At 39.4% G+C, this 27299-nt stretch overlaps 2 protein-coding genes across 2 annotated transcripts in view; one reads left to right on the plus strand and one right to left on the minus strand.

Annotated features, from left to right (window-relative positions):
• The first annotated feature begins 6975 nt into the window (after nucleotides 1–6975).
• Nucleotides 6976–11480, plus strand: SRP14 (signal recognition particle 14). Its single transcript, XM_060760178.2, has 5 exons — nucleotides 6976–7088; nucleotides 9763–9835; nucleotides 10287–10399; nucleotides 10733–10765; nucleotides 10874–11480. Exons 1-5 carry the CDS (start codon nucleotides 7065–7067, stop codon nucleotides 10961–10963), a joined length of 333 nt encoding a protein of 110 aa, XP_060616161.2. The 5' UTR covers nucleotides 6976–7064; the 3' UTR covers nucleotides 10964–11480.
• Nucleotides 11481–13002: 1522 nt separating this feature from the next.
• The window catches only part of EIF2AK4 (eukaryotic translation initiation factor 2 alpha kinase 4), a 61459-nt gene continuing 47162 nt past the window's right edge, over nucleotides 13003–27299 (minus strand). The window contains exons 30-39 of the mRNA XM_060760165.2: nucleotides 26238–26345; nucleotides 24488–24616; nucleotides 23570–23656; nucleotides 22467–22579; nucleotides 21202–21260; nucleotides 19742–19839; nucleotides 17820–17888; nucleotides 16232–16276; nucleotides 15550–15668; nucleotides 13003–13330 (exon numbers count right to left, since the gene is read on the minus strand). Of these exons, the coding sequence (XP_060616148.2) occupies nucleotides 13273–13330; nucleotides 15550–15668; nucleotides 16232–16276; nucleotides 17820–17888; nucleotides 19742–19839; nucleotides 21202–21260; nucleotides 22467–22579; nucleotides 23570–23656; nucleotides 24488–24616; nucleotides 26238–26345 (885 nt within the window). The 3' untranslated portion in view covers nucleotides 13003–13272. The remainder of the gene's footprint in view (nucleotides 13331–15549; nucleotides 15669–16231; nucleotides 16277–17819; nucleotides 17889–19741; nucleotides 19840–21201; nucleotides 21261–22466; nucleotides 22580–23569; nucleotides 23657–24487; nucleotides 24617–26237; nucleotides 26346–27299) is intronic.

Below are 27299 nucleotides of genomic sequence, written 5' to 3' on the forward strand. Positions count from 1 at the left end.
GTTACGAAACCTTTGGATTTCTAATTTGTTGAAGCACAGCAATATTTTTAACCCTCTCACCCCCCCCCCCCCCCATTGAGCTAAGGAGACCCCATTTACGGATGGGACTGGCAGTTGAAGAAACAGTGAGTTAAAGTACACAAGCCTGCAAATTATTGTACTGCAGGTCCTACAATTCTTTTCTTTTTGTCCAGAACTTAGAAACCTGTTTTTTAAAGATCATTTTCAATGAGGGAAACCAAACAAAAGAACTGTAACTTTATCAAGGATTTTCTGGTTAGAGTGACCTAGAAAAACTCATGGCTAATTTGCATAGTGCTATTTCTTGGCTTCAATGTCTGGTATCCAGCCCAGTGACCCACAAAACTTTTGATACAGACTTGCCAACTTTTCTTTTTTTGGCAGGGATTTTAATACCTGCATGGCAAGGAGAGATCCAAGAAGTAAGTCTTTTCCTTCTCATTGTGCATGTCAGAGAAAGCTCCCACTGATAAACTTCCAGCGTCTACACAGCTGTTAAACCTGCAAGAGCCTGGGAGACAAACAACAATGGGCATCTTTTATTGTAAGAAACAGCAAGAAGAGCCTTGCTTGTGAATCAGATGTTAGAATCCTGCCATTTCCCCATGCAGTATGACTATGATGGCATTGGCAGGGAAAAAAATCGCCATGGCAGTGAAGGAAGTGAAACACTGGAGATAAAGGAGATTCTTGTCTTCTTGCTGCCTTCTCTTGCCACTCCTATGGATGCATCTGTACTGTAGAATTAGTGCAGTGTGACACCACTTTAACTATCTTGGTTCAATGATATGGATTCCTGGGAGTTGTAGTTTGTTGAGGTTTTAGAACTATTTGACAGAGAATATAAAAGACCTAATAACAGCACAACTCCCATGACCCCATAGCACTGAATCATGCCAGTTAAAGTGGTGTCAAACTGCATTAAATCTACAGTGTAGATCAGGCATGGATAAGCTTTGGCCTTCCAGGTGTTTTAGACTTCAACTCCCACAATTAATAACAGCCTACTGTGGGAGTTGAAGTCCAAAACACCTGGAGGGCCAAGGTTTGCTCATGCCTGGTGTAGATGCACTCTATGAGCCCTTCCACACAGCCCTCTATCCCAGAATATCAAGGCAGAAAATCCCACATTATCTGAGTGTAGACTCAGATAACTCTGTTCAAAGCAGATAATGTGGGATTTTCTGCCTTAATATTCTGGGATATAGGGCTGTGTGGAAGGGCCCTAGGTTAGGATTAGGGTCACCTATAATATAGGGTTTTATAGGGTTGCCTATTAAACCCTACATGGTTCCGGCCCAGTTTACCTGTCCAAACATATCTTCCTCTATAAACTATCAATTACTTTCAGATCTTCCGGAGAGGCCCGGCTCTCAGTCCCACCACCTTTGCAGTTGCGCTTGTTGGGAACGAGAGACAGGGTCCTCTCTGTGTTGGCCCCCTGGCTATGGAACTTTCTCCCCAATGAGGTCTGCCCCCTCCTTCCTGACATTCAGAAAGCAACTGAAATCCTGGCTTTGGAATCAGGCATTCACAAATTGATGGATTGAACCAGTAAAGACTAAGAGTTATTGGACCACAATGTTTGGATTGAGTTGGATGATAATCTTAACTCAGCGAACTGTCTTTTATATGTATTTTATAACTTATTTATTATCTATGTTGTTTTTAAAATGTTATTTATTGTGTAGCATTGAATTGTTGCTGTTGTTAGCTGTCCTGAGTCCCTCCACGGAGGTAGAGAAGAACGGGATATAAAGGTTACCCAGGGGGAAAAGAGTAGAACTGCAAACAAAGGGCAAGGAAAGATTTTCAACTATAATGTCCGGCCCAATTCCAGCAGCAGTCACACATCAACACAGACCTGGCACTCCAAAACCATCACTTTCTATTCTCCAAAATATTTTTTAAAAGAGCCACCATGATGTAATGTTTTGAGTATGTGAATCCGTACTCAGCCATAGAAACCCAGTGGGTGCCCTTGGGCAAGTCACACAAAAGGCAACCCTCTTCTGAATAAGTCGTGTCAAGAAAACCCCTATGATATGGCCACCAAAAGCCAGAGCTGACCTGCAGGCTTTAACAACAATCTTGGCCTGATTAAAGCCAATGAGCTTTGAGCAAATGCCTAAAGGGAACTGGATTGGAGGGCCCCTGTTGCCCCTGCCAATGTATTATTATACATTATGCATCTTTTGGAGTCCCTGATGGCACAGCAGGTTACAGCGCTGAGCTGTTGAATTTGCTGACTGAAAGATTGGTGGTTCGAATCCGGGGAGTGGGGTAAGCTGCTACTGTTTTGCCCCAGTTTCTGCCAACTTAGCACTTCGAAAACATGCAACTGTGAGTAGATCAATAGGTACCACTTTGGAGGGAAGGTAATGGCGCTCCATGCAGTCATGCCGGCCACAGACCTTGGAGGTGTCTATGGACAACGCCAGCTCTTCAGCTTAGAAATGGAGATGTGCACCACCAAAGAGTAAGACATGACTGGACTTATGTGAAGGGAAAACATTTACCTTTAGTTATGCATCTTTTGGTTAGCCTAATAATAAATGTATCGCTTTGAAGGGGGCTGTGGCACAGTTGGCTAGGAGTCAGTTGCATTAAAATCACCACTGACCGAAAGGTCATAAGTTTGAAGCTAGCCCGGGTCGGAGTAAGTTCCCGACCATTTGTCTAGCTTGCTGTCGACCTTTGCAGTCTGAAACACAATTGCATCTGTCAAGTAGGAAATTTAGGTACCGCTTATGCGAGGAGGCTAATTTAACTAATTTATGACACCATAAAAATCTTCAGCAGCGGGTGAAATAATGAGGAAGTATTCCATCAAGTACTCAGTGTCGCAAGTGGGCCATGAAGCGACAGATCTCCCGGTGGCCGGAATTCAAGTATACCCTCATAAAGCTTAAATTGCCTCTGTGTTTGTCTATCTATGTTGTGTGTCTATGGCACTGAATGTTTGCCATATATATGTGCACTTTAATCCGCCTTGAATCCCCTGCGGGGTGAGAAGGGCAGAATATAAATACTGTAAATAAATAATAAATAAATTTGATGTGTATTTTGTATTTTTTTTTTTTAGTATTAAGACTACGATTTGCCTCACTTGAATTGACACTCAATTGACATTCAACTATACAATTAAGTTATTAATGCTAATTAGGGTGGTGGGCTCTCTAACCTACTCACCTCTCCAAAAAGAACAGCACAATAGTGACTTTAGCAGTGTCTCTTTAACAATGATGCTGGTTTGGCGAACCATTGCATTACAAAGTCATTATTAATGACATGATAAATGTCCAGAGGGTGATTGGAATGGCGATCTATGAAATTTAATCTGAAATACATGCCTCATTCTGTTTTCAGTGTTCCTGCTTGGACACCACCAAACATGATGGCTGGTTATCATGATACCTCCAAATGACAATGTTGCATTAAGAATTTAAAAGCTGCTCTGAGTTACTACAGAAGGCCAGCTGATGCTCTTTAACTTTTTTTACTTGCTTTTCCAGAGCAAGAGAATTAATAATGCTTTGTTTCTGTGTACTGCCACAGTGCCTCCTATTGTCGCAGTGTCAAAATGCAAGTGGGATTCTGTCTAAGAGATTCTGTTAGAAAGAGATACAGTCTGGTTTATCTCACCTGATTGGGAAAAAAACTTTTGCAAAAAATGCATTGCTTCTTCTGTCTGTCAGTGTTTTGCTATTTCTTTTTCTTCTACACTTTGTGAGCCTTTATTTCAGATGTAAATGTCAGACCTCAACACCGTTCACATTTTAAAACAATAGAACAATCAGAGCTCCAAATGGCAACAAATGGCAAAAACAGCACCAGGAAGACAGGAGAAGACAACAGCAATTTATCAAGTTAATCTTTTATAAGGAAAAGTTTTTTTAAAAAATGTGCTATATATAGGTTGCTGTGAGTTTTCCGGGCTGTATGGCCATGTTCCAGAAGCATTCTCTCCTGACGTTTCACCCAATCTATGGCAGGCATCCTCAGAGGTTGTGAGGTCTGTTGGAAACTAGGCAAGTGGGTTTTATATATCTGTGGAATGCCCAGGGTGAGAGAAGGAGCTAATAATAATAATAATAATAATAATAATAATAATTGCATTTTAATGCCTACGTTTTGCATGGTTTTCAATACAGACACTTCCAATGGCAGTTGTATTCAGTAGTTAAAACCTGGCCCGAGTTACTACTTCTATAGTAGTTGATGCTCTTTTAACCTTTTTACTTGCTTTTCTAAAACAGAGAGTCTCTATAATAGACATAATTTAATTGGTTGTTGTTTATTCATTCAGTCGCTTCCAACTCTTCGTGCTCTCATGGACCAGTCCACGCCAGAGCTCCCTGTCAGCCGTGGCCACCCCCAGCTCCTTCAGAGTCAAGCCAAGGATCCCATCCATCCATCTTGCCCTTGGTCGGCCCCTCTTCCTTTTCCTTCCATTTTCCTCAGCATCATTGTCTTCTCCAAGCTTTCCTGTCTTCTCATTATGTGGCCAAAATACTTCATCTTTGCCTCTACTATCCTTCCCTCCAATGAGCAGTCTGAATTTATTTCTTGAAGTACGGACTGGTTGGATCTTCTTGCGGTCCAAGGCACTGTCAGAATTTTCCTCCAGCACCACAGTTTAAAAACATCTATCTTCCTTCACTCAGTCTTCCTTATGGTCCAGCTCTCACATCCGTAGGTGATTACTGGTAATACCATTGCTTTGACTATGCGGATCTTCATTGCCAGTGTGATGTCTCTACTCTTCACTATTTTATCAAGATTGGTCATTGCTCTCCTTCCAAGAAGTAAGCGTTTCTTATTTCCTGGCTGCAGTCTGCATCTGCAGTAATCTTTGCACCTAGAAATAAAAATCTGTCACGGCCTCCACGTTTTCTCCCTTTATTTGCCAGTTATCAATCAGTCTGGTTGCTATAGTCTTGGTTTACTGATGTTTAACTGCAACCCAGCTTTTGCACTTTCTTCTTTCAACTTGGTTAGAAGGCTCCTCAGCTCCTCCTCGCTTTCAGCCACCAAAGTGGTGTCATCTGCATATCTAGGGTTGTTAATGTTTCTTCCAGCAATTTTCACCACAGCCTTGCATTTGCCAAGCCCCGCACATCATAGGATGTGTTCTGCATACAAGTTGAATACAACCCTGCCATACGTTTTTCCCAATCTTGAACCAGTCTGTTGTTCCGTGGTCAGTTCTTACTGTTGCTACTTGGTCCTTGTACAGATTCCTCAGGAGAGAGACAAGGTGGCTTGGTATCCCCATCCCACTAAGAACTTGCCACAATTTATTATGATCCACACAGTCAAAGGCTTTAGAATAGTCAATGAAGCAGAAATAGATGTTTTTCTGAAACTCCCTGCCTTTCTCCATTATCCAGCGGATATTGGCAATCTGGTCTCTTGTTCCTCTGCCTTTTCTAAACCCAGCTTGTACATCTGGCAACTCTCTCTCCATGTATTGCTGGAGTCTTCCCTGCAGGATCTTGACCATGACCTTACTGGCATGTAATATAAGTGATAATTTAATTAATTTTTAGCAATAACTTTTTTGGGTGTATTGTGCATTTTGGATGTTGTATCAAAGAACCTTATTTCAATGTATCTATACCAGGCCTGGGCAAACTGCAACTCCCACCATTCCTCACAGCCTCAGGCTGATCCTTTTACCCCTCAGCTGCTTAAGCTTTTAGGAATGGTGGGAGTTGAAGTCCAAAACTCCTGCAGGGCCTGATCAACACTGTAGAATTGAAATAAATATATTAATATAAATAATCAGTGATAGCAGATCACCTTTCAATAAAGGATTCCCCAGGCAGTAAGAAGCCAGACCTTGAAACTGTCAGGCCATCAAATGCTAATCAAGGTGGCCAATTGAAACATTCCCACCGGCCTCCAACAGACAAGAGTTCTTTCTCTCACAACCTCCGAGGATGTCTGCCATAGATGCAGGTGAAACGTCAGGAGATAATGCTTCTGGAGCATGGCCATACAGCCCGAGAAAATTACAACAACCCAGTCATTCCGGCCACGAAAACCTTTGACAATACATAGAATTAATGTAGTTTGACACTGTATTGTCGAAGGCTTTCATGGCCGGAATCACTGGGTTGTTGTAGGTTTTTTCGGGCTATATGGCCATGGTCTAGAGGCATTCTCTCCTGACGTTTCGCCTGCATCTATGGCAAGCATCCTCAGAGGTAGTGAGGTCTGTTGGAACTAGGAAAACGGGTTTATATATCTGTGAACTGACCAGGGTGAGACAAAGGACTCTTGTCTGCTGGAGCTAGGTGTGAATGTTTCAACTGACCACCTTGATTAGCATACAATGGCCTGACTGTGCCTGGAGCAAACTTTTGTTGAGAGGTAATTAGATGTCCTTGTTTGTTTCCTCTTTGTTGTTGTGCTGTTGCAATTTTAGAGTTTTTTTTAATACTGGTAGCCAGATTTTGTTCATTTTCATGGTTTCCTCCTTTCAGTTGAAATTGTCCACGTTTGTGGATTTCAATGGTTTTTCTGTGTAGTCTGACGGTGGTTGTGAGAGTGGTCCAGCATTTCTGTGTTCTCAAATAAAATGTTGTGTCCAGTTTGGTTCATCAGGTGCTCTAGTTTGACACTGTTTTATCATGGTTCAATTCAATGGAATCATGGGAGTTGCAGTTTTACAAGGTTTTACAAGGCCAAAGAGTCTGGTGCCTCATGAAACTACAGCTCCCAGTATTGCATAGCACTGAGCCATGGCAGTTAAAGTGGTGTCAAACTGTATTAAATCTACAGTTTAGCTGCTCCTAAGGACGCTCCCTCCCCAACATGCAGTGGCTTCAGCTGCAGAACGTTATTAGATGTAGTGTATTCCTGGCGCCCGCCAGGGGGCAACAGAGAGATGGAAGGGACGGCGCGTACTTTTCAGCCTCTCTACCAAGCGATTAGCTTTATGGCCGCCGCTCAGGCCTTTCCGCTTCCGGTCGGCTGATCGTTCTGGGAGTTGTGACGGTGCGTTTGGCAGAAGCGGAGAGACAGCGACAGAAGCCATGGTGTTGCTAGAGAGCGAGCAGGTCAGGCCGAAGGCTTCATACCCTCATGTGTGGAGCTTATTTAAAGTTGACTTACACACAGATTTAAGAAGCAGCATTTTTTCTTGAGTCAGGAGACTTCCATTGATGAACGAAGCCAGGCATTTTGGGCCACGTAATGCTTAGGCCAGTCTACATTCTGCCGGTTCCAGTCTTAAAATATCTGGAATTTTAGGTTGGTTTCCCCCTGACATTAAGTCTAGTTGTGTCCAACTCTGTGGAGTGATGCTCATGTCCATTTCTAAGCCGAAGAGCCAGCATTGTCCATAAACACCTCCAAGGTCGTGTGGCCGGCATGACTGCATGGAATGCTGTTACCATCCCGCCAGAGTGGTAGCTGTTGATCTACTGACATTTGCATGTTTTCGAACTGCTAGGTTGGCAGAAGCTGGAGCTGACAGCTGGAGCTCACCCCGCTCCCCAGATTCGAACCTGCGACCTTTCGGTCAACAAGATTAGTGGTTTAACCCACTGCACCACTGGGGGCTCCTATCTGGAACTTTAACTCAGCTTTTTATACACTGATATTTGTACATCCATCCACATCTTCATGAACCACACCTCCTTCATAATCTCCCTTTTGTATTGGCTTTGGTATACAGGCAGCTCCCAAGTTGTGAACAAGATAGGTTCTGGAGAACAAGCCCTATTAGGAGCGGCTTAAGGAGCTGGGCGTGTTTAGCCTGAAGAAGAGAAGGCAGAGAGAGGATATGATAGCCATGTATAAATATGTGAGAGGAAGCCACAGGGAGGAGGGAGCAAGCTTGTTTTCTGCTTCCTTGGAGACTAGGACGCGGAACAATGGCTTCAAACTACAAGAGAGAAAATTCCATCTGAACATGAGGAAGAACTTCCTGACTGTGAGAGCCGTTCAGCAGTGGAACTCTCTGCCCCGGAGTGTGGTGGAGGCTCCTTCTTTGGAAGCTTTTAAATAGAGGCTGGATGGCCATCTGTCAGGGGTGATTTGAATGCAATATTCCTGCTTCTTGGAAGGGGGTTGGACTGGATGGCCCATGAGGTCTCTTCCAACTCTTTGATTCTATGATTCTGTAGGTTTGTTCTCAAGTTACACTTGTATATAAGTCAGAACATATAGCTATCAATCTGGATTGCACAGGGTAGGATTAACACCCCTGTGGTGTTTGTTTTGCTCTCTGTGTCCCAGTTCGCAGGATTTCGCCTCTCTTTCGATCCCTGTAGGAATTTGATTTTGAAAAATTGGGCTTGTTTGTTTGTTTATTTAAAGCACTTATATTCTACCCTTCTCACACCAAAGGGGACTCAGGGCAAAGCACAACATATAAATGTCAAACATTCAATGTCGGGACATGACTAGACTAGACTATACACATACGTAAACCTTAAAATCACTTACCTTGACGTTAAAATCCTCTGTTTTAAATTGTGGCGAAAGGATTGCTGATAAAGTGTCAGTGGAGACCCCTTTTCCCCATGATAACTCTTTCAAGAGTGAATTACCCTTCAGAGGGGTAGATTTCTTTCTTTCCGTTGACTCCCCCCCCCCCCCCCAATTCTTAACTACGAGTAATTTGTAAGTCAGATATTTGAAATTTTGGGGACTGCCTGTACATATTTTAGCTTGTGTTTAGTTTGATATACGCTGCAGGTTTAATATTGATAAACAAAGCAGACTATGAAACCAAACCTGAGCCTAGTTTATTCTGCTTTGTTAATAGCAGAATAATGCTGTTTGTCCAAGCGTATCTGCCTCTATGAGTCAGCAACAACAACAACAACTTTATTTTTATACCCCACCTCCATCTCCCCGAAGGGACTTGGTGCACCTTACAAAGGAGATTAAGATCTTCTGGGGATTGATCTTCTCTCAATCCCACCTCCCGATGGGGAGAAGAGACAGGGCCTTCTCAGTCGTGGCCCCTCAGCTATGGAACTCCCTTCCCAGCGAAATTAGATCAGCCCCCTCCCTCCTGAGCTTCAGGAAAAGGCTAAACATGTGGATGTTCAACCAAGCATTCAATGAGTAATCTGTCAGTGCAATAGGAAAAGGTGAAATAGTATAATGACAAATTGGAATGGCTGCAGATTACGATACTGGATTGTGTAATTTTAAATAATCAGTTTTAAGGTGTTATATGTTTTAATGCAGTGGTTCTCAACCTGTGGGTCCCCAGGTGTTTTGGCCTACAACTCCCAGAAATCCCAGTCAGTTTACCAGCTGTTAGGATTTCTGGGAGTTGAAGGCCAAAACATTTGGGGATCCACAGGTTGAGAACCACTGTTTTACTGATTGTTTTAATGCTTATGTTTTTACTGTGTGTGTTGACCTCTAATTGTTGCTTATATGTGTAAGCCACTTTGAGTCCCTTGCGGGGTTGAGAAGTGTGGGGTATAAATGCAGTAAATAAATATTAAATAGGTGTTAATCTTGCATTTCCAAAAATTGGAAATAATAGGACATTTGGCTTAAAACCCGTCATGAAAGAGTGACCCTACACATCTTATTTACAGTTTAGTTGCCTATAAACTGAGGTCAGATTTCAAACATTGCCATGGTAAGAGGACAATATTGTTAAAATCAGTTTTGAGAATGGAATGTTGTTTGCTAACCAGACAAAAATGTAAACTTGTTCTCTTTTGTGGATGTTTTAATGGGAAATGATTTCCTTCATTACAGTTTTTGACAGAGCTAACACGGCTCTTCCAGAAGTGCAGAACCACAGGCAGTGTCTATATTACACTAAAGAAGTGTAAGTATGATAATAAAAAGCAATTAGAAGTACTAAATATATGTTTACTATGCTTCTTTATTTCAGCAAAAAAACCTTTTTAGAAAGCAAGTCACACCTATCACAGCTGTTGTCTTTAGAGGATGGCATTGGCAAATGTCTTATGAACAAAACTTGCCAAGAATACTCTGTGATAGGTTTGCATTAAGATTGCCAAAATGGTTTGAAGGCACACAAAACAACATGAGGATCAATTTTTTTTGCTTCTGAGCTAGAAATCAGAGGCAGAATTAGAATGGGGGAGGAGGTTATGCTCATTTGTTTTCATTGAATCCATATAGAGTACTTGTTGATTTTTTGAATAGCTGTGTAATCTGAGTCCAGTTTAATAAAAAAAAAAATGAAACAATGTTAATAGATGTCTTAATTCTCAACTGGTGTGTCCTAAATTCTCTTCATCGATTTAATGTAGATGATGGTCGGACAAGACCCATCCCACGAAAAGGCCATATTGAGGGTTTTGAGCCTGTTGACAACAAATGTCTTCTCAGAGCAACAGATGGGAAGAAAAAGATAAGCACAGTGGTAGGTAGTATATCGTGGAGAGGTTGCGTTCTGACATAATTGACATCCAAAAAGTTATACGTAGCAAAGTAGATGGTAACGATCACAAATGAAATTGTTTGTAAGTTATTCTGAGAGTGTATAGTTTCCAAGCCTTAAATCCTTCCCCAAGTACTTTAAAGAGCAGTTATTTTGCATCCTTTTGAGATTTAGTATGGCCTTGCAGCATGTTAAGACCAGTATATTAAAGTAATATGTTAAGATAATTGTTAGGATATAATAATCTGTAATCCACTTTGTGATTGGCCTTGATACTCAGTGATTTTTTAATAACACAAATCCTTTTTCTTGTAGGTGAGTTCAAAGGAAGTTAACAAATTTCAGATGGTAAGTTTATATCTGGGTTATTTCACTTTCAGAACATTTAAATGGATTAGCTGCAAATTACCATCAATTTCATGGTTTTTCTTTAAAGGACTTATTTTTTGGTTGCAGGCTTATTCAAATTTACTGAGAGCGAATATGGATGGTTTAAAGAAGAAAGATAAGAAGAGCAAAAATAAGAAGACCAAAGCAACGCAATGACAGAACACCGTATTTCCTCCTGCAGGGGACCCAAATACTGGCTCAGAGCACAGTATTTTTCTTCATGTCACCACTTCTCTTTTGACTTCACTGACACTGCCAGTTGAAAACTGGAATGTAAGCAGCTTATTAATACTGAAAAAGCTCTATGGATTGTGGTTTCAGGAATATATATGGTCAGCTTTCCACATTTGTTTGGGTTACAGGCACAGCAGATCTGCAAAAGTGGGAAAACCATTTTTTTTAACTTGAGAGAAAATCTAGTAGCAATCTCTAGGTCCTCCAGTGCAACTATACAGTTAACTCACACTGGAAGCTGACCATGGAGTTGTGTTGAAGGCCTACAGAGAATATATTAATCATTCCACAAATGATAAAATATTCAGGTGTGAAACCCACATATGGGGAGGGCTGACTGTATGCAAAAAGTCTATATTGCCATGTTGAATAATTTTTGTATCTGATTCGGTTTTATTTTTTGGAAACTAATACAAAAATAAAGAATTTGTTTTTGAAATGTCTTTGTTGATCTTTAAGCTTATTACGTGCTTTTCTAGTACAGCAGGGCCGTACTTTATCTGTATTCTACACAGAAGCCCGTTTTGATCCTTGGTATCTTAAGGTAGGAAAAAGATAGCCCCCTCTGAAGCATTTGGGGACACTTGTCAGTCAGTGCCAAGAGTCTGGACTGACACTGATTTCTGTGGTTTGGGGCAGGGTCTCATGTGCCCTGCTTACAAAAGAAATTGCTATGAAGCTACTTACAGTGGCATTCAGGTTATATTGGCGATTTTGTTTAATGTTTGAAAGTTTGATACACAAGAGTCTAAGGAATTATGTTGCTACTTGAGAACTGATTATGATTGCTTTGGGACTCTTTTCCTTCTCTGCAGCTTTTTCAATGCTTTTGCTCAGTGTAGTTCTTTAGTGTTTGTTGAATTGACAGATAGTTCTGTGGAGCATGGTATGGGCATCTCTTAGCCAGAATTGCAAAATCATTCAAAACCCAAACTTATCCACTTGGGTTGTTAACAGTGACACCTTTGCTTTGTGATGGTTCAATTAACACAAATTGTGTTTCATGCACAAAATTATTACATATTGTGGACAAAATTACCTTCAGATTTTATGTATCAAGTGTATATGAAACATACAAATTTCATATTTTGACCTGGGCTTAATCTCCAGAACATCTTATGTATGTTTATGTAAATACAGATATTAAAAAAATTGAAATGCAAACCACTTTTGGTCCCATGTATTTGAAATAAAGGATGTGCAACTTGTAGTTTAAAATACTAAAAGGCAGGTACCTTAACCAGAATGAATGGTGCTTTGTTGTTCAGTTGCAGAAAGATAAAAATTGAAGATACAGATAAGATGTATCATCTGCCTATCCTGTCTTATCCAGGCATTAATAGAAGTTTAATATCAAAAATGCTTAACATAACAATGCTCTCCCCAATATCTGCTGGAGGGTGTTTGAGGCCTGTTTTCCAAGTGGGTTTAGCCCTGCAAAATATTTAGCCCTACTCTGCATTTAACCATTTGTTTAGTGTATCATTTCTCCTTTTTTTGCTATACAAAAAAGCATCTTTACTTGGTCTTCTCTTCCTTCTCAAAATGAAACTCACATTGCTTTTACCCATCTGTTTTCTTACATGGCTCCCACAGTAGAGAGTGTTTCAACTCCTGAAAAATAAGAATCTGCCTTGTTCAGATTTATCCACTCAGCGGAGTCATATGGGTTTATTCTGTGTAACCAGGGACAGAATGACAAAGAAGAGTGACTTCTGTAACTTGCAAAGATTTACCATTTAAAAATTAGGTTGTTGTGTGTGTTTTTGGGCTGTATGGCCATGTTCCAGAAGCATTCTCTCTCAAATCTCAAAAGATTTGTATTTCTCCCAATTATTTGGGGATGGAGGCTTTGTGTTGTGGCGAGAAAATCTTGTTTTGTACTATGCTTGCTGACCTTTTAGAATCAAACACTTCTAATCTCTGTTCATTGTTTAGACAATGGCAACTGCAAACAGGCATCATAGTAAAACTTTATTTTTATTTTTTTGAAAAAGTCTACTGTACAATATATTGCAGCTTTAAATTTACAGCTTTAAAGAAAGGCAGGTACCTTACAAAGAGAGGCACACAAGCCAGAGCCATCTTGCTCTTGGCACTAGCACTTAAGAATTTTTCACAGTACAAAAATGTGCAAATGTTCCTTCACATTAACTTAGCTGGAAACATGTATATTTGTTTCCAGACAGAACACTATCACTCTAACTTTTATTTCTATTAAACATTCATAACTAAAATATAATTTTGTAGTAGTCATCTCGGTAACTGTAGAGGACAAGCACAGGCACTCTAGGGGACAAAAAGAAACAGATAACATTAGAGACTTCAGCCATTTAGAATATTCTATAACTAGGACTTGTTATAGAGAAAGCAGAGTTTTACATTCAATTGTTTAACAGAAATGTTGCAGTTCTTCAGAGTTTAATCCTGAACAATTTGTGCCCAAGGAATTATATCTACATGCACTAGCCATTCATTAATTTGTTCCATGACTGAGATCTTAACTCAAATTGCTCCTATCTCACAGCAAATTTACCGATTGAAATGCTGTTTATCTGTTCTGGCTCGCCAAATCCCCCCAAATTTCTTTCGTTACATGTTTTTAAATAAGAAAATGTACTTTATAAATAACAAATAATGTATAAATGCACATTTATGTGGAACAATAAAAAAGAAAGAACAACTTTTAAATGGTAGAAACAGAAAGTTGGGGCAAGGAAGCACACAGCTGTTGCAATCCAGAGCAGAGAACGAGGCCTAAGATAACTATCCACCACACTTGGCTGTGAAAAACAATCCTTTTTTATTGAAGAAAAATAGTTACAAAATAAAGGAAAAATGCAAGTCAAAAGCCACAGCAAAATCAGCAAACATGAATTTAAATGAACAAGGCAAAACCACAAGCCTCTCTGAGGAATACTTGAAGCTGTTAGCAATCCACTAACCGTACTTGATATCCTAGAAATCTTCCCAAACTATGGCCAGGGAACCGGGAGAACTGCCAAGGTCTTCATCAATTCTGAAACGATGCCTGAACTGAGGGAATCAGCCTGGCGTATTGCAATTAAAACTCAAGAATCGGTTCCGTGAACCGGCCCACTGTTTTGAGGCCAATGTTTTTAATTCTTGGATTCGGGAGGAACGACGCAAACTGAGTGTTTTATTTCTGTCTTCCCAGATTTGACTCCTTCTGTTGTCATTACAGTTAACAGGTGCAGAAGGGAGGGAAAGTTCAAGGTCTCCCTCTGCAACATTCTCATTAACACTGGTACTTTCATTTTCCAAATCTACAGAAGTTCCTTCCTCACTAATTTCAGGAACATTGGCATTTTCCAAACCTACAGCAGATTCTTCCTCACTAATTTCAGGAGCATTGACATCAGAAGGTACATTTCCACTAGCATCAGTAAATATACTTTCATTAGCATCAGGAGGAACAAACAGAGAATCAGGTTCAAGTTCAAACTCAGGCTGAACCCCAACAACAGCACAAAGTGAAGAGGCAGAAGCATCATTTTCTTCATATTGTACTCATTCCAGCCTCCCTCCCTCTCTTGCTCTCTCTCTCTCTTTATGAAGCCAAACATACCAGTAATAAAAACCACACAAAATAAATTAACCCAAAGTTCTTCAAAGCTGACAAAAGCAGAGTAGATAGCAATCTCCCAAAGTGGACAAGAGCATGAGGCACGGAGGCTGCTCCCTTGAAGCCCTAAACCCCTCTACTCTTGTGCTAGCACTCCCTCTGGCAATAGCTCTTAGCTTAAAATGTTGCTCTTAGGTCAAAGTGAAACTACAGCCGAGTGATCGCTCTGAACTCAAAATGCTCTTAAGTGAGGTTCCACTGTATAGATGCATTCTACTGTCAGAATACAGTCTTAGTGGCTCTGAGATTGCAGCCCTTATCAAAATACCACATAATTGAAAGGATGCCACTAATAATTCAAGCCTAAGACCAGAGGTGGGCAAAGTGTGGGCTGCATCAGGATCAATGTATCATTTGTTTCTGGGTTCCTCCAAGTGGTGTGAACGGCATTTCTACCATGTCTGGACCCCCGTGCCCAGTGGTCAAATACAGCATTTCTCCAAAATATCTACCATCTACATGGGCTGCATTCCCACCACATTTTGCAGGTCCCCTGGGTCAATCCAGGGTAGAGGTCTGCTGCTTTTCCTAAAACTGCCCATCGCCCACATAACTCTCATCAATACATCCAGGATAGACCTTTTTTTAAAAAAAGTCACAACATGGTAAAATTCCCTATACTTCCCAGTGTGGAGATTTGGGGGGGGGGGGGAGCAGGTATACCATTCAAAAGTATCTCGGGGTTAGTGTGGCTTTGCTAGCCTTCCAATTACCAGTCCTGTAACTGGATAATCCTCACCCAACTCAAAACTTGCTTGAAATGACTGCCCTATGCTGTCTATCCCTACCTTAATATTTGAAAAAAAAAATAACATTGAATGTTGAGTATATTTAGTTACATATCATGCATTTATTATCTTACTTTTTTTCGATTTTGATATTGTAGATTTCATCACAAACTAATTTAAGGTAGCGTTGCTTTGGTAATCGTGACATCAGTTGTTTCACAGTTGTATAGAATGTCTGTTCATCTTCATCACACTGAAAAAGGGAAGGAACTATTAAATTAAAGTTTCTGCTGTCTATTTGGAGTGTTTTGATTTACATATTCTTCAACCAGGCCTGGCCCTAAACACACACAGTCTGCATCTCTTCCGGCAGACAATTTGAAGAAGGTAGGACAAGTAAGGGGGAATAATGGCTGCAGTCCTGTTTAGGGCTTATATCTTCACAAGTGGACTTATGTCTGCAGGAATTAGAATTGAGCCGTTCTGTAATGCCCGTATTTGTTAAGGAGCTACTGAGTGGGGACATGATAACCATGTTTACATATCTGAAAGGATGTCACGTTGAGGAGGGGAAAATTTTTTATGCTGCTCTAGAGATTAGGACACAGAATAATAATTCAAATTGCCTAAAAATTAGAAAGAACTTCCCAATGGTAATAGCTGTTTAGGTGGAGTCTCCTCAGAAAACCTGGATGGCTGTCTGTTGGGAGTGTTTTGATCATATTTTCCTGTATGGCAGAAGGTCGAACTGGATGGTCCCAACTCTATGGTTCTATGATCCATGCTAACAAGTAGATTAGAAACAGATAATTTTACCTCTAAAGATAAAAAGTGTATTATGGTTTCTTTGGGAAGATCTACCTGAAAAAAACCCACAAACAAAGTATTAAGTCATTGTATCTTTAAATTGAGGATATGTTTGAGAAGCAGGTTCCATTTGTGACTTTCATTCAGTCCATATCATAAACTGCTCTGAAACATTAACTCTTCAAACATTAGAATAATTCAGATTGTACACTTCTCATTTCCTTTAGATTTATTATGCACTTAAAACTGCCAAATAACTTTATTTCTCTATTATATAAAATGAAGATTATAATACAAAGACCATAGCAAAAGCAAATATAAAAAAGAAAGGGAAAACTGGAAATCACTCAAACATTTAAACTCCAAGTGTTTGTATTCATAACCAAAATGAAAAAGTGCTGGACTTCCCTGCTGTTGTCAAGCATTTGGAGGAAGTGGATGATATTTTCAGGATCCCCGAGAAAACTTTAGGGACCTTAAAAGCCAAAGCAATACCATGCAGCTCCAGCAATTCTCATTTTCACAGAAAGAGCAAGAGAGAATCAGAGCTTGACACATTTGGAAAAAAAAATGTTGTAACAGAGAGTGATCATTCATAAGGTGAATGTGCTGCGTGACAGTTCTGAAAAATTATTTTTGTTTTGATGTGTTGTCGAAGGCTTTCACGGCTGGAATCACTGGGTTGCTGTGTGTTTTCCAATTGTGTGGCCATGTTCCAGAAGCGTTCTCTCCTAATATTTCACCAGGCATCCTTTGTGAGGTTGTGAGGTTTGTTAAAAACAAGGTAAGTGGAGTTTACATATCTGTAATGTCCGGGGGGGGGGGGGGGGGGAAGAGAGAAAGAACTCTTTTCTGTTTGAGGCAAGTGTGAATGCTGGAATTAGTTACTTTGATTAGCATTGAATAGCCTTGCAGCTTCAAGGCTTGGCTGCTTCCTGCCTGGGGGAATCCTTTGTTAGGAGGTGTTAGCTGGCCCTGATTGTTTCTTGTCTGGAATTCCCCTGTTTTCCGAGTGCTGTTCTTTCTTTACTGTCCTGATTTTAGAGTTTTTAAATACTGGTAGCCAGATTTAGTTTATTTTCATGGTTTCCTCCTTTCTGTTGAAATTGTCCATATGTTTGTGTATTATAGCTTCTCTGTGTAGTCTGACATGGTAGTTGTTAGAGTGTTTTCCAACTGAATGCCTTCTTATGCAGCTATTGTGAACCCGGATGGGGAGTTACAAAACCGCATGGATCTTAAGTCTGTAGTGGTGGCTGTGAAAGGTGTGTCAGTGCAGATAAAATAAGTCCTAATACCATTCCTGGAATTAGCTGTTGAAAATTTGCAACCACTGTTTGAAATAAGGAGGTATTGAAATTGACTTTAAAATAATCCTCAGAATCCAATGCATACACAACCACTTTCTCTCAATTTCATGCTTTAGCAAGAATTAAGATTTGGAAAACATTCTTTTCTTCAGGGCAATTTGTTCTTGTCAAAGAATGCATGCTTTTCTGCTCTGGAAGGATGTTCCATTTTTATATTGCTAAAGCTACTTTATTCAGAAATAACCATGTTGGCCCCTGTTATCCTTCTATTAAACAAAGAAACTTACTGCTAAAATTTCGACTTCACTTGTCTTCAGTTGCAGAGTAGCAAAGCAGGTTTGGAGTTTAGTTTGCACCTGAAAAATTACATTTCAGTTCAAAATAAAGCACACAAGATGAAGTTTTGTTTTCAAATTAAGAGCAAGCAATCCTGTCAAATCTCAAACTCCCAAATAGTTTCTCCTTCTCTGAGTCATTCACACATTAAAAGAGGCTTTTGTAGAAAAAAAAAGCTAAATTAAAATCTCTATGTAGTAAAAATATAAGGGCTACAAGCCTTTTAAGGATAGATGCGTGCCTAATTTAGGTAATGAGTCATAAGAAATCCTTCTGCAATGTCCAAGCACTATCCCCAAGTGGGTACCACATTTCACTTCCCTTGGCTAAAAAAGTCAATATGGGATGGGAACACCAGGTTGCCTCTTTCCTGGATGGATGTACCCTGGACCTAAAAAACTCTGTGTGCATTGGGAGGATTGCCCTAAAACTATGACCATAATGACTAGGTGTGCTGAATTATTGCTACCACATTTGCTAGGCTTAGAAGTGCAGAACCACAGCAAAAATGAAACATTTCAAACAATCTATTTTTTACCTGACAGAACACAGTTCTTGGGAGTATCTATGCCCTTGGGCATGACTGAATGGTCAGCTTCAGATGGAAGTAGAATTGTACTAAAGGATCTAAATAGTTCTAGAGAGTTTTCTAGAAATCTCTAGGTTCTCCATCATGACTCAATGATCAATTTGCAGCAGAAGTTGACCACAGCACCACACTGGAGTATCCAGAGATTTCTAGAGTACATTTTAATCAAGTCTGTGAATAATCAAATCTGCAAACATGGAAGGCCAATTGGACACATTGGCTTAATGTTAACACCCACAAGATGTATTTTTCATGTAGAATTTTATGTCTTTGAACATGGGCCTAGTTGTATAACCATTCTAGATTAGGAAATAATCCTGACAGTTCTGAGAAAAAGAAGAAGAAACATGGAGAGAAGTCAGAAACAGCTGTAATTTTGCAAGTTACCTTGAGAATTTTATGGAAGTGTGAGGTATAATTCTTTTAATCTAAACATAATTCCCTCGATTAACTTTTACTCTGAAACCACTAAAACACTGAGTATTTTGCAAAGCAGTTGATTTAAACTGGGAGAGTGTCAGGAGAGATGACACCCTCATTTGTATATCAGACTCGTGGAAAATGTAATATGTGTGAATGCATTTAATGTGCATGTCATATACACTGACACATTAACCATCAAAGGTTTTAATGCATAAAATCAGGATGGGCTAAGGCTTCTTAGTAAGATGATTTTGGCCTATCACTCCTGACAGGTAGCACAGCCAATGAAGAGAGAGAAGAGTTGCCATGCAAATACATCTAGTGGGCCATAGTGTTTCTTCCCCTTGATTTAAGGATTTAATAACAACTCTTGATCACCTCAGCTGGATGGAGAAGAGAGACAGGTGGTATGAGCAGCTTGAAGGTGATTTCTCTCACCATAAAGTCTCACTGTACAGAAGCCACAACCCAATTTTAAGTACCCAAAGGAGGAAAATACATTAACTTAAACTCTCACAATTCTTAACAGCTGGTAAACTGGGAGTTGAAGTCCAAAACACCTTGTGGGCCAAAGTTTGCCCATGCCTGATGTAGACAAAGACTGAGAAGTACAATCATTATTGAACTGCATCTCTAGCTAGCCTTAGCAAGCATAGCTAATGATGTAGGACGGAGCTGCATTTCAACATTTGGAGGACTGCACAATTCCTCGAATGTAGGCAATAACTGATAGCCACATGGCTTGATTCAGTGTAAGGGAGTTTCCTATTACCCCTTCTGTTTTCCCCAATGTGTATAGTGTTTCTGTTGAGGGAAACTATTAGAATGTAGTTACTGAGAACAAAGCTGAGACTACAATACCTGAATTTCATAACGACGTCTAGCACTTGCAGATAACTTCTCCGGTGGAACAATACAGATATTTGGCATTGTAACAGTTCCATGTGACTCAAATAGGCCTAAAACAGCATAAAGACTGAGTTAGAGATTTCGCTTTCCCACCCTACTCCTCTCCTAAGGCTAACATTTTAAAATTACACATTTTAGTGAGAAAACTCTGCTTTAGTGAGAAAACTCTGTGCACTGCTAGATAAAGATAGGGTTTCCAGAAAATATTTTTTTCTAGAATATTTTTTTTTTACAAAATCAGTGCTCTAAAACACTGCTTCTTAAACTGTCCCCAAACGGTGGACCATTAGCTCAATGTTGGGTTGCAAAAAATCTGGCAGCAGTAAAAAGGTTTCTGAATGCTTCCCATTTACACAAATCTGCAGTTTACAATGTACTCTGCAGAAAATACTTCAGCTGGACCTACATATAACTTAAGACTTAAAATAATTAAATCATTAAACATGAGACATAAACAAAATTTAAACATTCAGACAAAGCATTAAAATCATCCTAGCATAAATATTAAAATCACATGATCCAGAAATCGTATGCCATAGCCATTCCGATTGTCATTGTACACGTTCCTGTTAGCATTGACAGTTCCTTCATTATTCTTTGTACTGCATTATTTTACTAGTCAAAGGCTTGATCCCACAGTCATGTCTCTGTTCTCTTTCTAAAGGTCAGGAGGGAGGGCACTTGCTGGGGAGGGAGTTCTGGAGCCAAGGAGCCGCCACTGAGAAGGCCCTGTCTCCCGTCCCGGCCAACCGCACTTGTGATGAAGGTGGGACTAAGAGCAGAGCCTCCCCAGAAGACCTTAACCTCTGTGATGGCTCATAGAGGGAGATATGTTCTGACATTGGAACGTTTATAATAATATAAACAGAATAGGATATCTTTCTTTTCTATTGAAGGAGTATTCTTTAAAGGACATACACCTAAACTGAGCAGTACCTGATATAGCTCATATCAACCTTTTTTTTTTTTTTACTATAACTTAACGGGAGCACATTCAACTTCACTCACTTCACACACTACTAGTTCTATTTCAAACTGATTTAGTACTATTAGTTGAAGATTCTACTTCACTAGAATGGCTGCAAACCTGTGGGCACTGGTCAGGTATCATATTTTGTGTTGACTACTTGTACTTGGGACTGAATGAGGAGCAAGCTTAGCACTCATTTGTTTGCCTATTTTTCTGAGAACTAGTGCTTATGAATGCTTGTCTCCTTGGAAGTATAACTAAAAATTCATATCCTATGTTTAGTCCATTTAACATGAATTGCAGTGTAATAGCTGAAACAACCATGAATAAATATGTATGTGGTGTGATAATTTTTCTACTAGCATTGGAAACATTTTAATGGAAAACATGGATGCCTCCTATCTCTGCTATGCGGTGATCCCAAAATCAAGCACTCACATACCTGAAGTACTAGAAAATGATCCTTTCAGATTTTGTACTGGCAGATTATCAGATGTTTCTCTAGAAAAACCAAACAATAAGACAGGTGAAGAAGTCATTCAAAAGGGAAAAATCTTTACATGAAAAATGTAAAAGAAAAAAAAAAGAAAAAAAAAGCCTGAACCATAGGTGATCAGTAAAACACATTGTAGAAGTTTCTTGGTAATAGATGCCTGATGACTACCTCCAAATTCCCTTATATGGCAGTTCCCAGAATCATCTCCTGAAAGTGGATCCTACTTGCCCAAGTCACATCATAAAGCCATTTAAAGATCTGATTTCTACACTATTTGATTCATCATGAAGCACTTGCTTCAAGCAACCAACAAGCTACATTCTGGAAGACCTGAGCTTACTATCGTTAAGGCATGGGCATTCAGTTGACCTGGCATCCTGTTTAGCATTAACAAGATCCTATAAAAATGTATGGCTTTTGAAATTCACCATTATTCCCATTGCACCATTGCAACAACCAAAATGTCCTGTCCCCAATCTATCTCAGAAGCCAGCCTGTCTCACCAACACAGGATTTTCAGAGTGTTTCAAACATCTCCTGGTTTTAAAGGACTTTGCAACAGGTAGTCTTGTGAAGCAGCTCATTGCCAGAAGGCTGGACATTTATTTGCCTTCTACTCCACTTCTCAGTGCCTCAGAAATGCATATATTGGTGGAGTGGCTTTGTCTCTAGATTATGTTTTAGAGAGGCACACTTAAGAGATACAGCGGTGATGATGATGGTGCTCCATATCAGCCTGAAGCAGGATATCAGCTTATTTTTTTCAGAAAACCTGAACAATGACATTTAATCTCTCACTTTCCTCTGACTCTTGTAGTGTTTCTGCACCTTGATACTTCTAGGTAAAATAATTTGACTGGGCAAGAGAATTTTAAGGAAATGTATTGGACCCAATGTGAAGCTAAGTTAAAAAAAAGGAATAAATGGTTGTGTGGGACACATTTCATAGGACAAAATAATGTTGCAGAATGTTCTTCTGCTGCTCCCTACAGCCCATCAAAAACAGCTCCCGACAACAGGAAAGGCACCCAGTCTGGGTTCTACTTCCATCAAAAAACCTATCTCCCTGACTGGATTGACTGGATAAACTTCACCAGCTCAAAGGAATGCCAGTATTTAGAAGTTAGAAGTTAACAACAAAATATACATTTTACGACAAAATATAATTACTATTCTATTCTATTGTTGGGGTTACTTCATGCATAACTCACCTGTTACTTCTTTCATCACATAATTTGGTCCTCAGTTTTTGAGCTAGATGGTCCACTAAATCAGACTCCAAAATTCTTTTTTCTGCCTGTCTTTCCTTCTCAAATGATTTTACCTACAAAACAGTACACAAAGTGAATTAATAATCCTTACATTGCTACCAGTTTTTTTTTTAAAAAAAGATTGAGTAAAGAATTAAAAAATGGGAGATAAGTTCAAATGAGACAATTTTTTTTCTTTTACACAGCATATCATTCATCTGATACATGAGAATGTAAGAGGCAATCTCTTATCTTGCAAGACCTTTTTCTGTAATCAAAGTGTTTGCATAGTACTCCTTAACATACTTTTCCTTTTTGTGTATATTAGATATATGGGAAAGAAAGAATTGCTTCTTACAATACTATTTACGTTCAACCTCCCTTTTCCCCACATACCCAAACACTCAGGAATGACAAAATGCAGACTATTTACCAACTTAGTATATAAAGAATTTTAAAAAACCCAACCAATAACCACACAATTGTTTGGAACCAGAAAATCCCTTATAATAACAACATTTAGTTCCCACAACACTGCAGCTACCTACCATACACTTCCCTCACCTTCAATAGCCAGTTTTTGAGGGGAAGTGCAGGTTTCAGTAAGAATATTGAGGGTGAGACAGCTCCACTGTACAAACAGAATTCCATTAAGTTGGCACCATCCTGCTACCCGACCCTTTACCGCTTTTACAAAAATATAGTTTAGACAATTTATGTATTGTTTTTAAAAGAAAATGAAGGTTGCTTTAAAAATATTCATTTAGTGGCATTTATTTATTGAATATACTACAGTTCATCTGTCTCCCATCATAAAAGGCAGGTGGAGTAAGTGCTTGTAGACCAGGCATGGACAAACTTCGGCCCTCCAGGTGTTTTGTACTTCAACTCCCACAAATCCTAACAGTAGGGTGTTAGGAATTGTAGGACCTGAAGTCTAAAATACTTGGAGGGTCGAAGTTTCCTCGTATATGTTGTAGACCATGCTTTGACAAAGTGCCACAGTACTTGGAAGTGGGAACTATCAAAGCAAGGTGTGGAAACATACAGCTCAAACATATTACCTTCACATGATTTCCTTCTTTATCAGAGATGAGGGCTGCATAAGTGATCCCCGAACACCTGCAATATTCCTGTAATTCTTCCTGGGACTAAAACAATTATAAATTAGGAAGAGCAAAATGTGAAAATTAAGTTAATAAATTACTGTCCATATTCTAAAAAGGACTAAAAAGACCCATATAAAACCAGTACAGACTTGGGGGAAGGGATGAGTTCAAGTCTCTGCTAAGCACAAAATCTATTTAGATCACTTGCTGTTCTTGCCTGACCTATCTTTTAGGGTTTTTGTACAGGTAAGGGGAGAACAATGTATGCCACACTGATTTCTCTACAGGAAGATTTATGAAATCCACTTTAGAAAAGATATATAATATTTTTGTAAATGCAGTCACAAAGTCTTTAGACTTTTCAGACAAAGACTAATGGTGCCTCCACACCAAGCTACGAATCCCAGGACTCCATAGTATGTCTCAATTAAAATTAAGGTGGTGTTAAACAGCATTAATTCTACAGTGCAGTTGCACCCTTAGGCAATTTATTCTGCCACCAATTTATTCTCCAAACACCAGTTTTAGGTAGTAGGCAAGTGACTGCTGAACTCTATGAAGTTATTTATTTCACTCTTTACATGCCTGGACAAGTAAGTATGTAGGTAGGTGTGTAAGATGGTAAGGCGGCACATGCACTTTGGCCCCCTTTAGTGTTTTTCCAACTGAAGCAAAGATTCCAGGTTTTAACTTCAAACTATTAAAGAGTTGAAATGATAGTCCAAAATTACCGTGAGATGAGGGACATGTCCCCAATCCTCAAGGCTAGCCTAAGGTTTTGAAATTTCATTTACAACTTCCATAATTTCCTAGTTAGCAAGAAAAACATACATTAGGCTTATGAACAATTTAAGAATCAGAGAAAAAACTTACTTGGGACCAGTCATACATAATTTCAGCAGCCACTCCTGCCGCCCAGAGTTTCTGGACAATGTTAATAGCTCTTGCCATTGATGTCTGACCAACACTAACAACCAACAGATCACAAGAGCTCACTGTAACCTGGAAAATAATAGGAAAACAAATCACAGATGACAGTCAACTCTCTGCATTCACTAAAGTCAAAGGCATGGAGCAACCATGAAAGTGAAACACTTCAAATAAAGAAATTTACCCAAAATAAAACTTCTCCAGCATGACCTCATGAAAAACTTTAACTGGAAGATGGCCACAAAATTCCTTTGGTGGACCTGAGATACCTAAAGATGTGTTCTCTCTAGAAATAATCTCTAAATTCTCCAGCATGACTGAGGCTGACCACAAGAACTATACTGCAGGATCTAGAGATTCCCAGAGAGAAGATTTTAAATCAAATCTGGAAAAATCAAAACTGCATATGTGGAGGCAGGGCAGCAGGTTTCAGGAGTTGCCTGATCCAGATTTCTGGAATTTATTAAAGTGGAATAGCAGAGAATCTTGCCCTCTGGATTGCTCAATACTCTTCATATTATTGGTCAGTAATGATAAAGTATCCTTTGAGTTCCATGAAAGATGTTGTTAAACAAATGCTACTATGGCAGGAGGTGGAACCCACAAACCAATCCGAAAAGGAGTTTGGTTTAGACCAGGAATGGGAAAACTTTGGCCCTCCCAGTGTTTTGGATTTTAATTGCCACAATTCTGCTACTGGCTGTTAGGAACTGTGGGAGTTGAAGTCCAAAACACCTGGAGGGCCAAAGTTTGCCCATGACTGGTTTAGACTTATATGAAGAAAAGCATTTTCAGCTCTCTCCCAAAAAACATTCTGTCCCAAATCCAATTTCTATTATCAACTAGAGTTAGATCTAGCAACTTTTGTTGAATGCAGTAACATGAAATTCTGTGGTGTACTCTGACTCTACTTTGAATTAAATCCAATCCCGAAAATAATATAAATTCCACTGATCAATGGTGTATTCTAGTACGTGAATTTCTATTTTAGGTACTTCAAATGAGCCAGGTGTTCTCCTGTTCACATTTCATAGAATCAGAGAATCAAAGAGTTGGAAGAGACCTCATGGGCCATCCAGTCCAATCCCCTGCCAAGAAGCAGGAATATTGCATTCAAATCACCCCTGACAGATGGCCATCCAGCCTATGTTTAAAAGCTTCCAAAGAAGGAGCTTCCACCACACTCCGGGGCAGAGAGTTCCACTGCTGAACGGCTCTCACAGTCAGGAAGTTCTTCCTCATGTTCAGATGGAATCTCTTCTCTTGTAGTTTGAAGCCGTTGTTCCGCGTCCTAGTTCCAGGGAAGCAGAAAACAAGCTTGCTCCCTCCTCCCCGTGGCTTCCTCTCACATATTTATACATGGCTATCATATCCCCTCTCAGCCTTCTCTTCTTCAGGCTAAACATGCCCAGTTCCTTAAGCTGCTCCTCATAGGGCTTGTTCTCCAGACCCTTTATCATTTTAGTCTATGATTTTTACTCTGGTGACAAAAATAATAAGAATTAACACTCTCATTGTTTTCTGCTTGCTTTTAATTTAGAAAGACTAAGAGAAATCTGTATTCTCTAATTTTATGCAGTTTTTTAACTAAAGTCACAGAAAATAATGTGGGTCTCTTCTTAGAGAGGTAAAGTGGGATCAAAGGAATAAGAATAATATCATCAAATGTGTAAAAACAGAACGGCAAACGTACAGGTTCTTCCATATTCAAAACGGCTGAACTAATTCTGTCTATAGCTATGCTGACACCAACAGCTGAAGGCACTGGACCAACGGCTTGGGGGCCTCTGAACTGTGGAATCTGAGGAGAGAAAAGCCAGAGGTACATTAGAGACACATTGACACTTATACCTTTTTTTGTTTTTCAGAGTTATTTATTTTTATTTTCACTAGTTCAGATGCCAGGGGATAAATTACTGAATAATAATAATAATAATAATAATTATTATTATTATTATTATTAGTAGTAGTAGTATTATTATTTTCCCCATACATTTTTATTATGCATTTCAAAAGAAAAAGAAAAAATATCACACAAAGAAAAAAGGAGATCAAAGAAGGCAATGAGGGTTATGGAGCTCTAGTTAGGTTACAACTATATAAATATCTACCAGGGAAGGGGATTGAGTGTAAGAGAAACCTTATATTTATTATAATTACTAGAAGTCCCCTGCCATCTGTTGCTGTGGCCCAGTTTGTTTATGTATGTGTGTGTATTTGTGTATATGTGTATATATGTGTGTTTGCATATATGTGGTTTTGTGCATACATTGCAATTTTTGTTTTTTGGCTTTTTAAGTCTCTTCTGCTGTGTTTTTCAGTGTTTTTATGAATGATGGTCACTCGTCGGCCTGATAGGTGTATTGTGTCCAAATTTTGTCAATTCGTCCAGTGGTTTTTGCGTTATGTTAATCCCACAAACGAACATTACGTTTTTATTTATATAGATTACATCTGTATCTTCAACTCAAGTACTGTTATACACATCGTCTAAAGTTTTGAAAGTTCTAAATGTCCCCTATAACAGAAAAGAACGCACTCTTATTGTCCAACATCAAGTCATGTCTTCTCATACTATCCAATGTTCTTCCTACCTTCTTTTCCAGTTCTTTACATGTATTTTATCTAATTTTAACTATTACCGTATAGATCTAAAAATTCAGGCCCATTAGTTAGTAAATTAGTATTGTGTATGTTACACTGTCATGTTTTCTTCTTTTTTAAACACTACACAAACATATCTAAATAGCAAGAC

The sequence above is a fragment of the Anolis sagrei genome, chromosome 1 (genome assembly GCF_037176765.1).
Source record: "Anolis sagrei isolate rAnoSag1 chromosome 1, rAnoSag1.mat, whole genome shotgun sequence".
Lineage (NCBI taxonomy): Eukaryota > Metazoa > Chordata > Lepidosauria > Squamata > Dactyloidae > Anolis > Anolis sagrei.

What these genes read in the sequence shown, in the direction of transcription:
- SRP14 (XM_060760178.2), top strand. Translation starts at nt 7,065, where the DNA reads ATGGTGTTGCTAGAGAGCGAGCAG. An exon ending in TGTTGCTAGAGAGCGAGCAG is followed by an intron (nt 7,089 to 9,762) that starts GTCAGGCCGAAG and finishes CCTTCATTACAG; the next exon opens with TTTTTGACAGAGCTAACACG. An exon ending in AAGTTAACAAATTTCAGATG is followed by an intron (nt 10,766 to 10,873) that starts GTAAGTTTATAT and finishes TTTTGGTTGCAG; the next exon opens with GCTTATTCAAATTTACTGAG.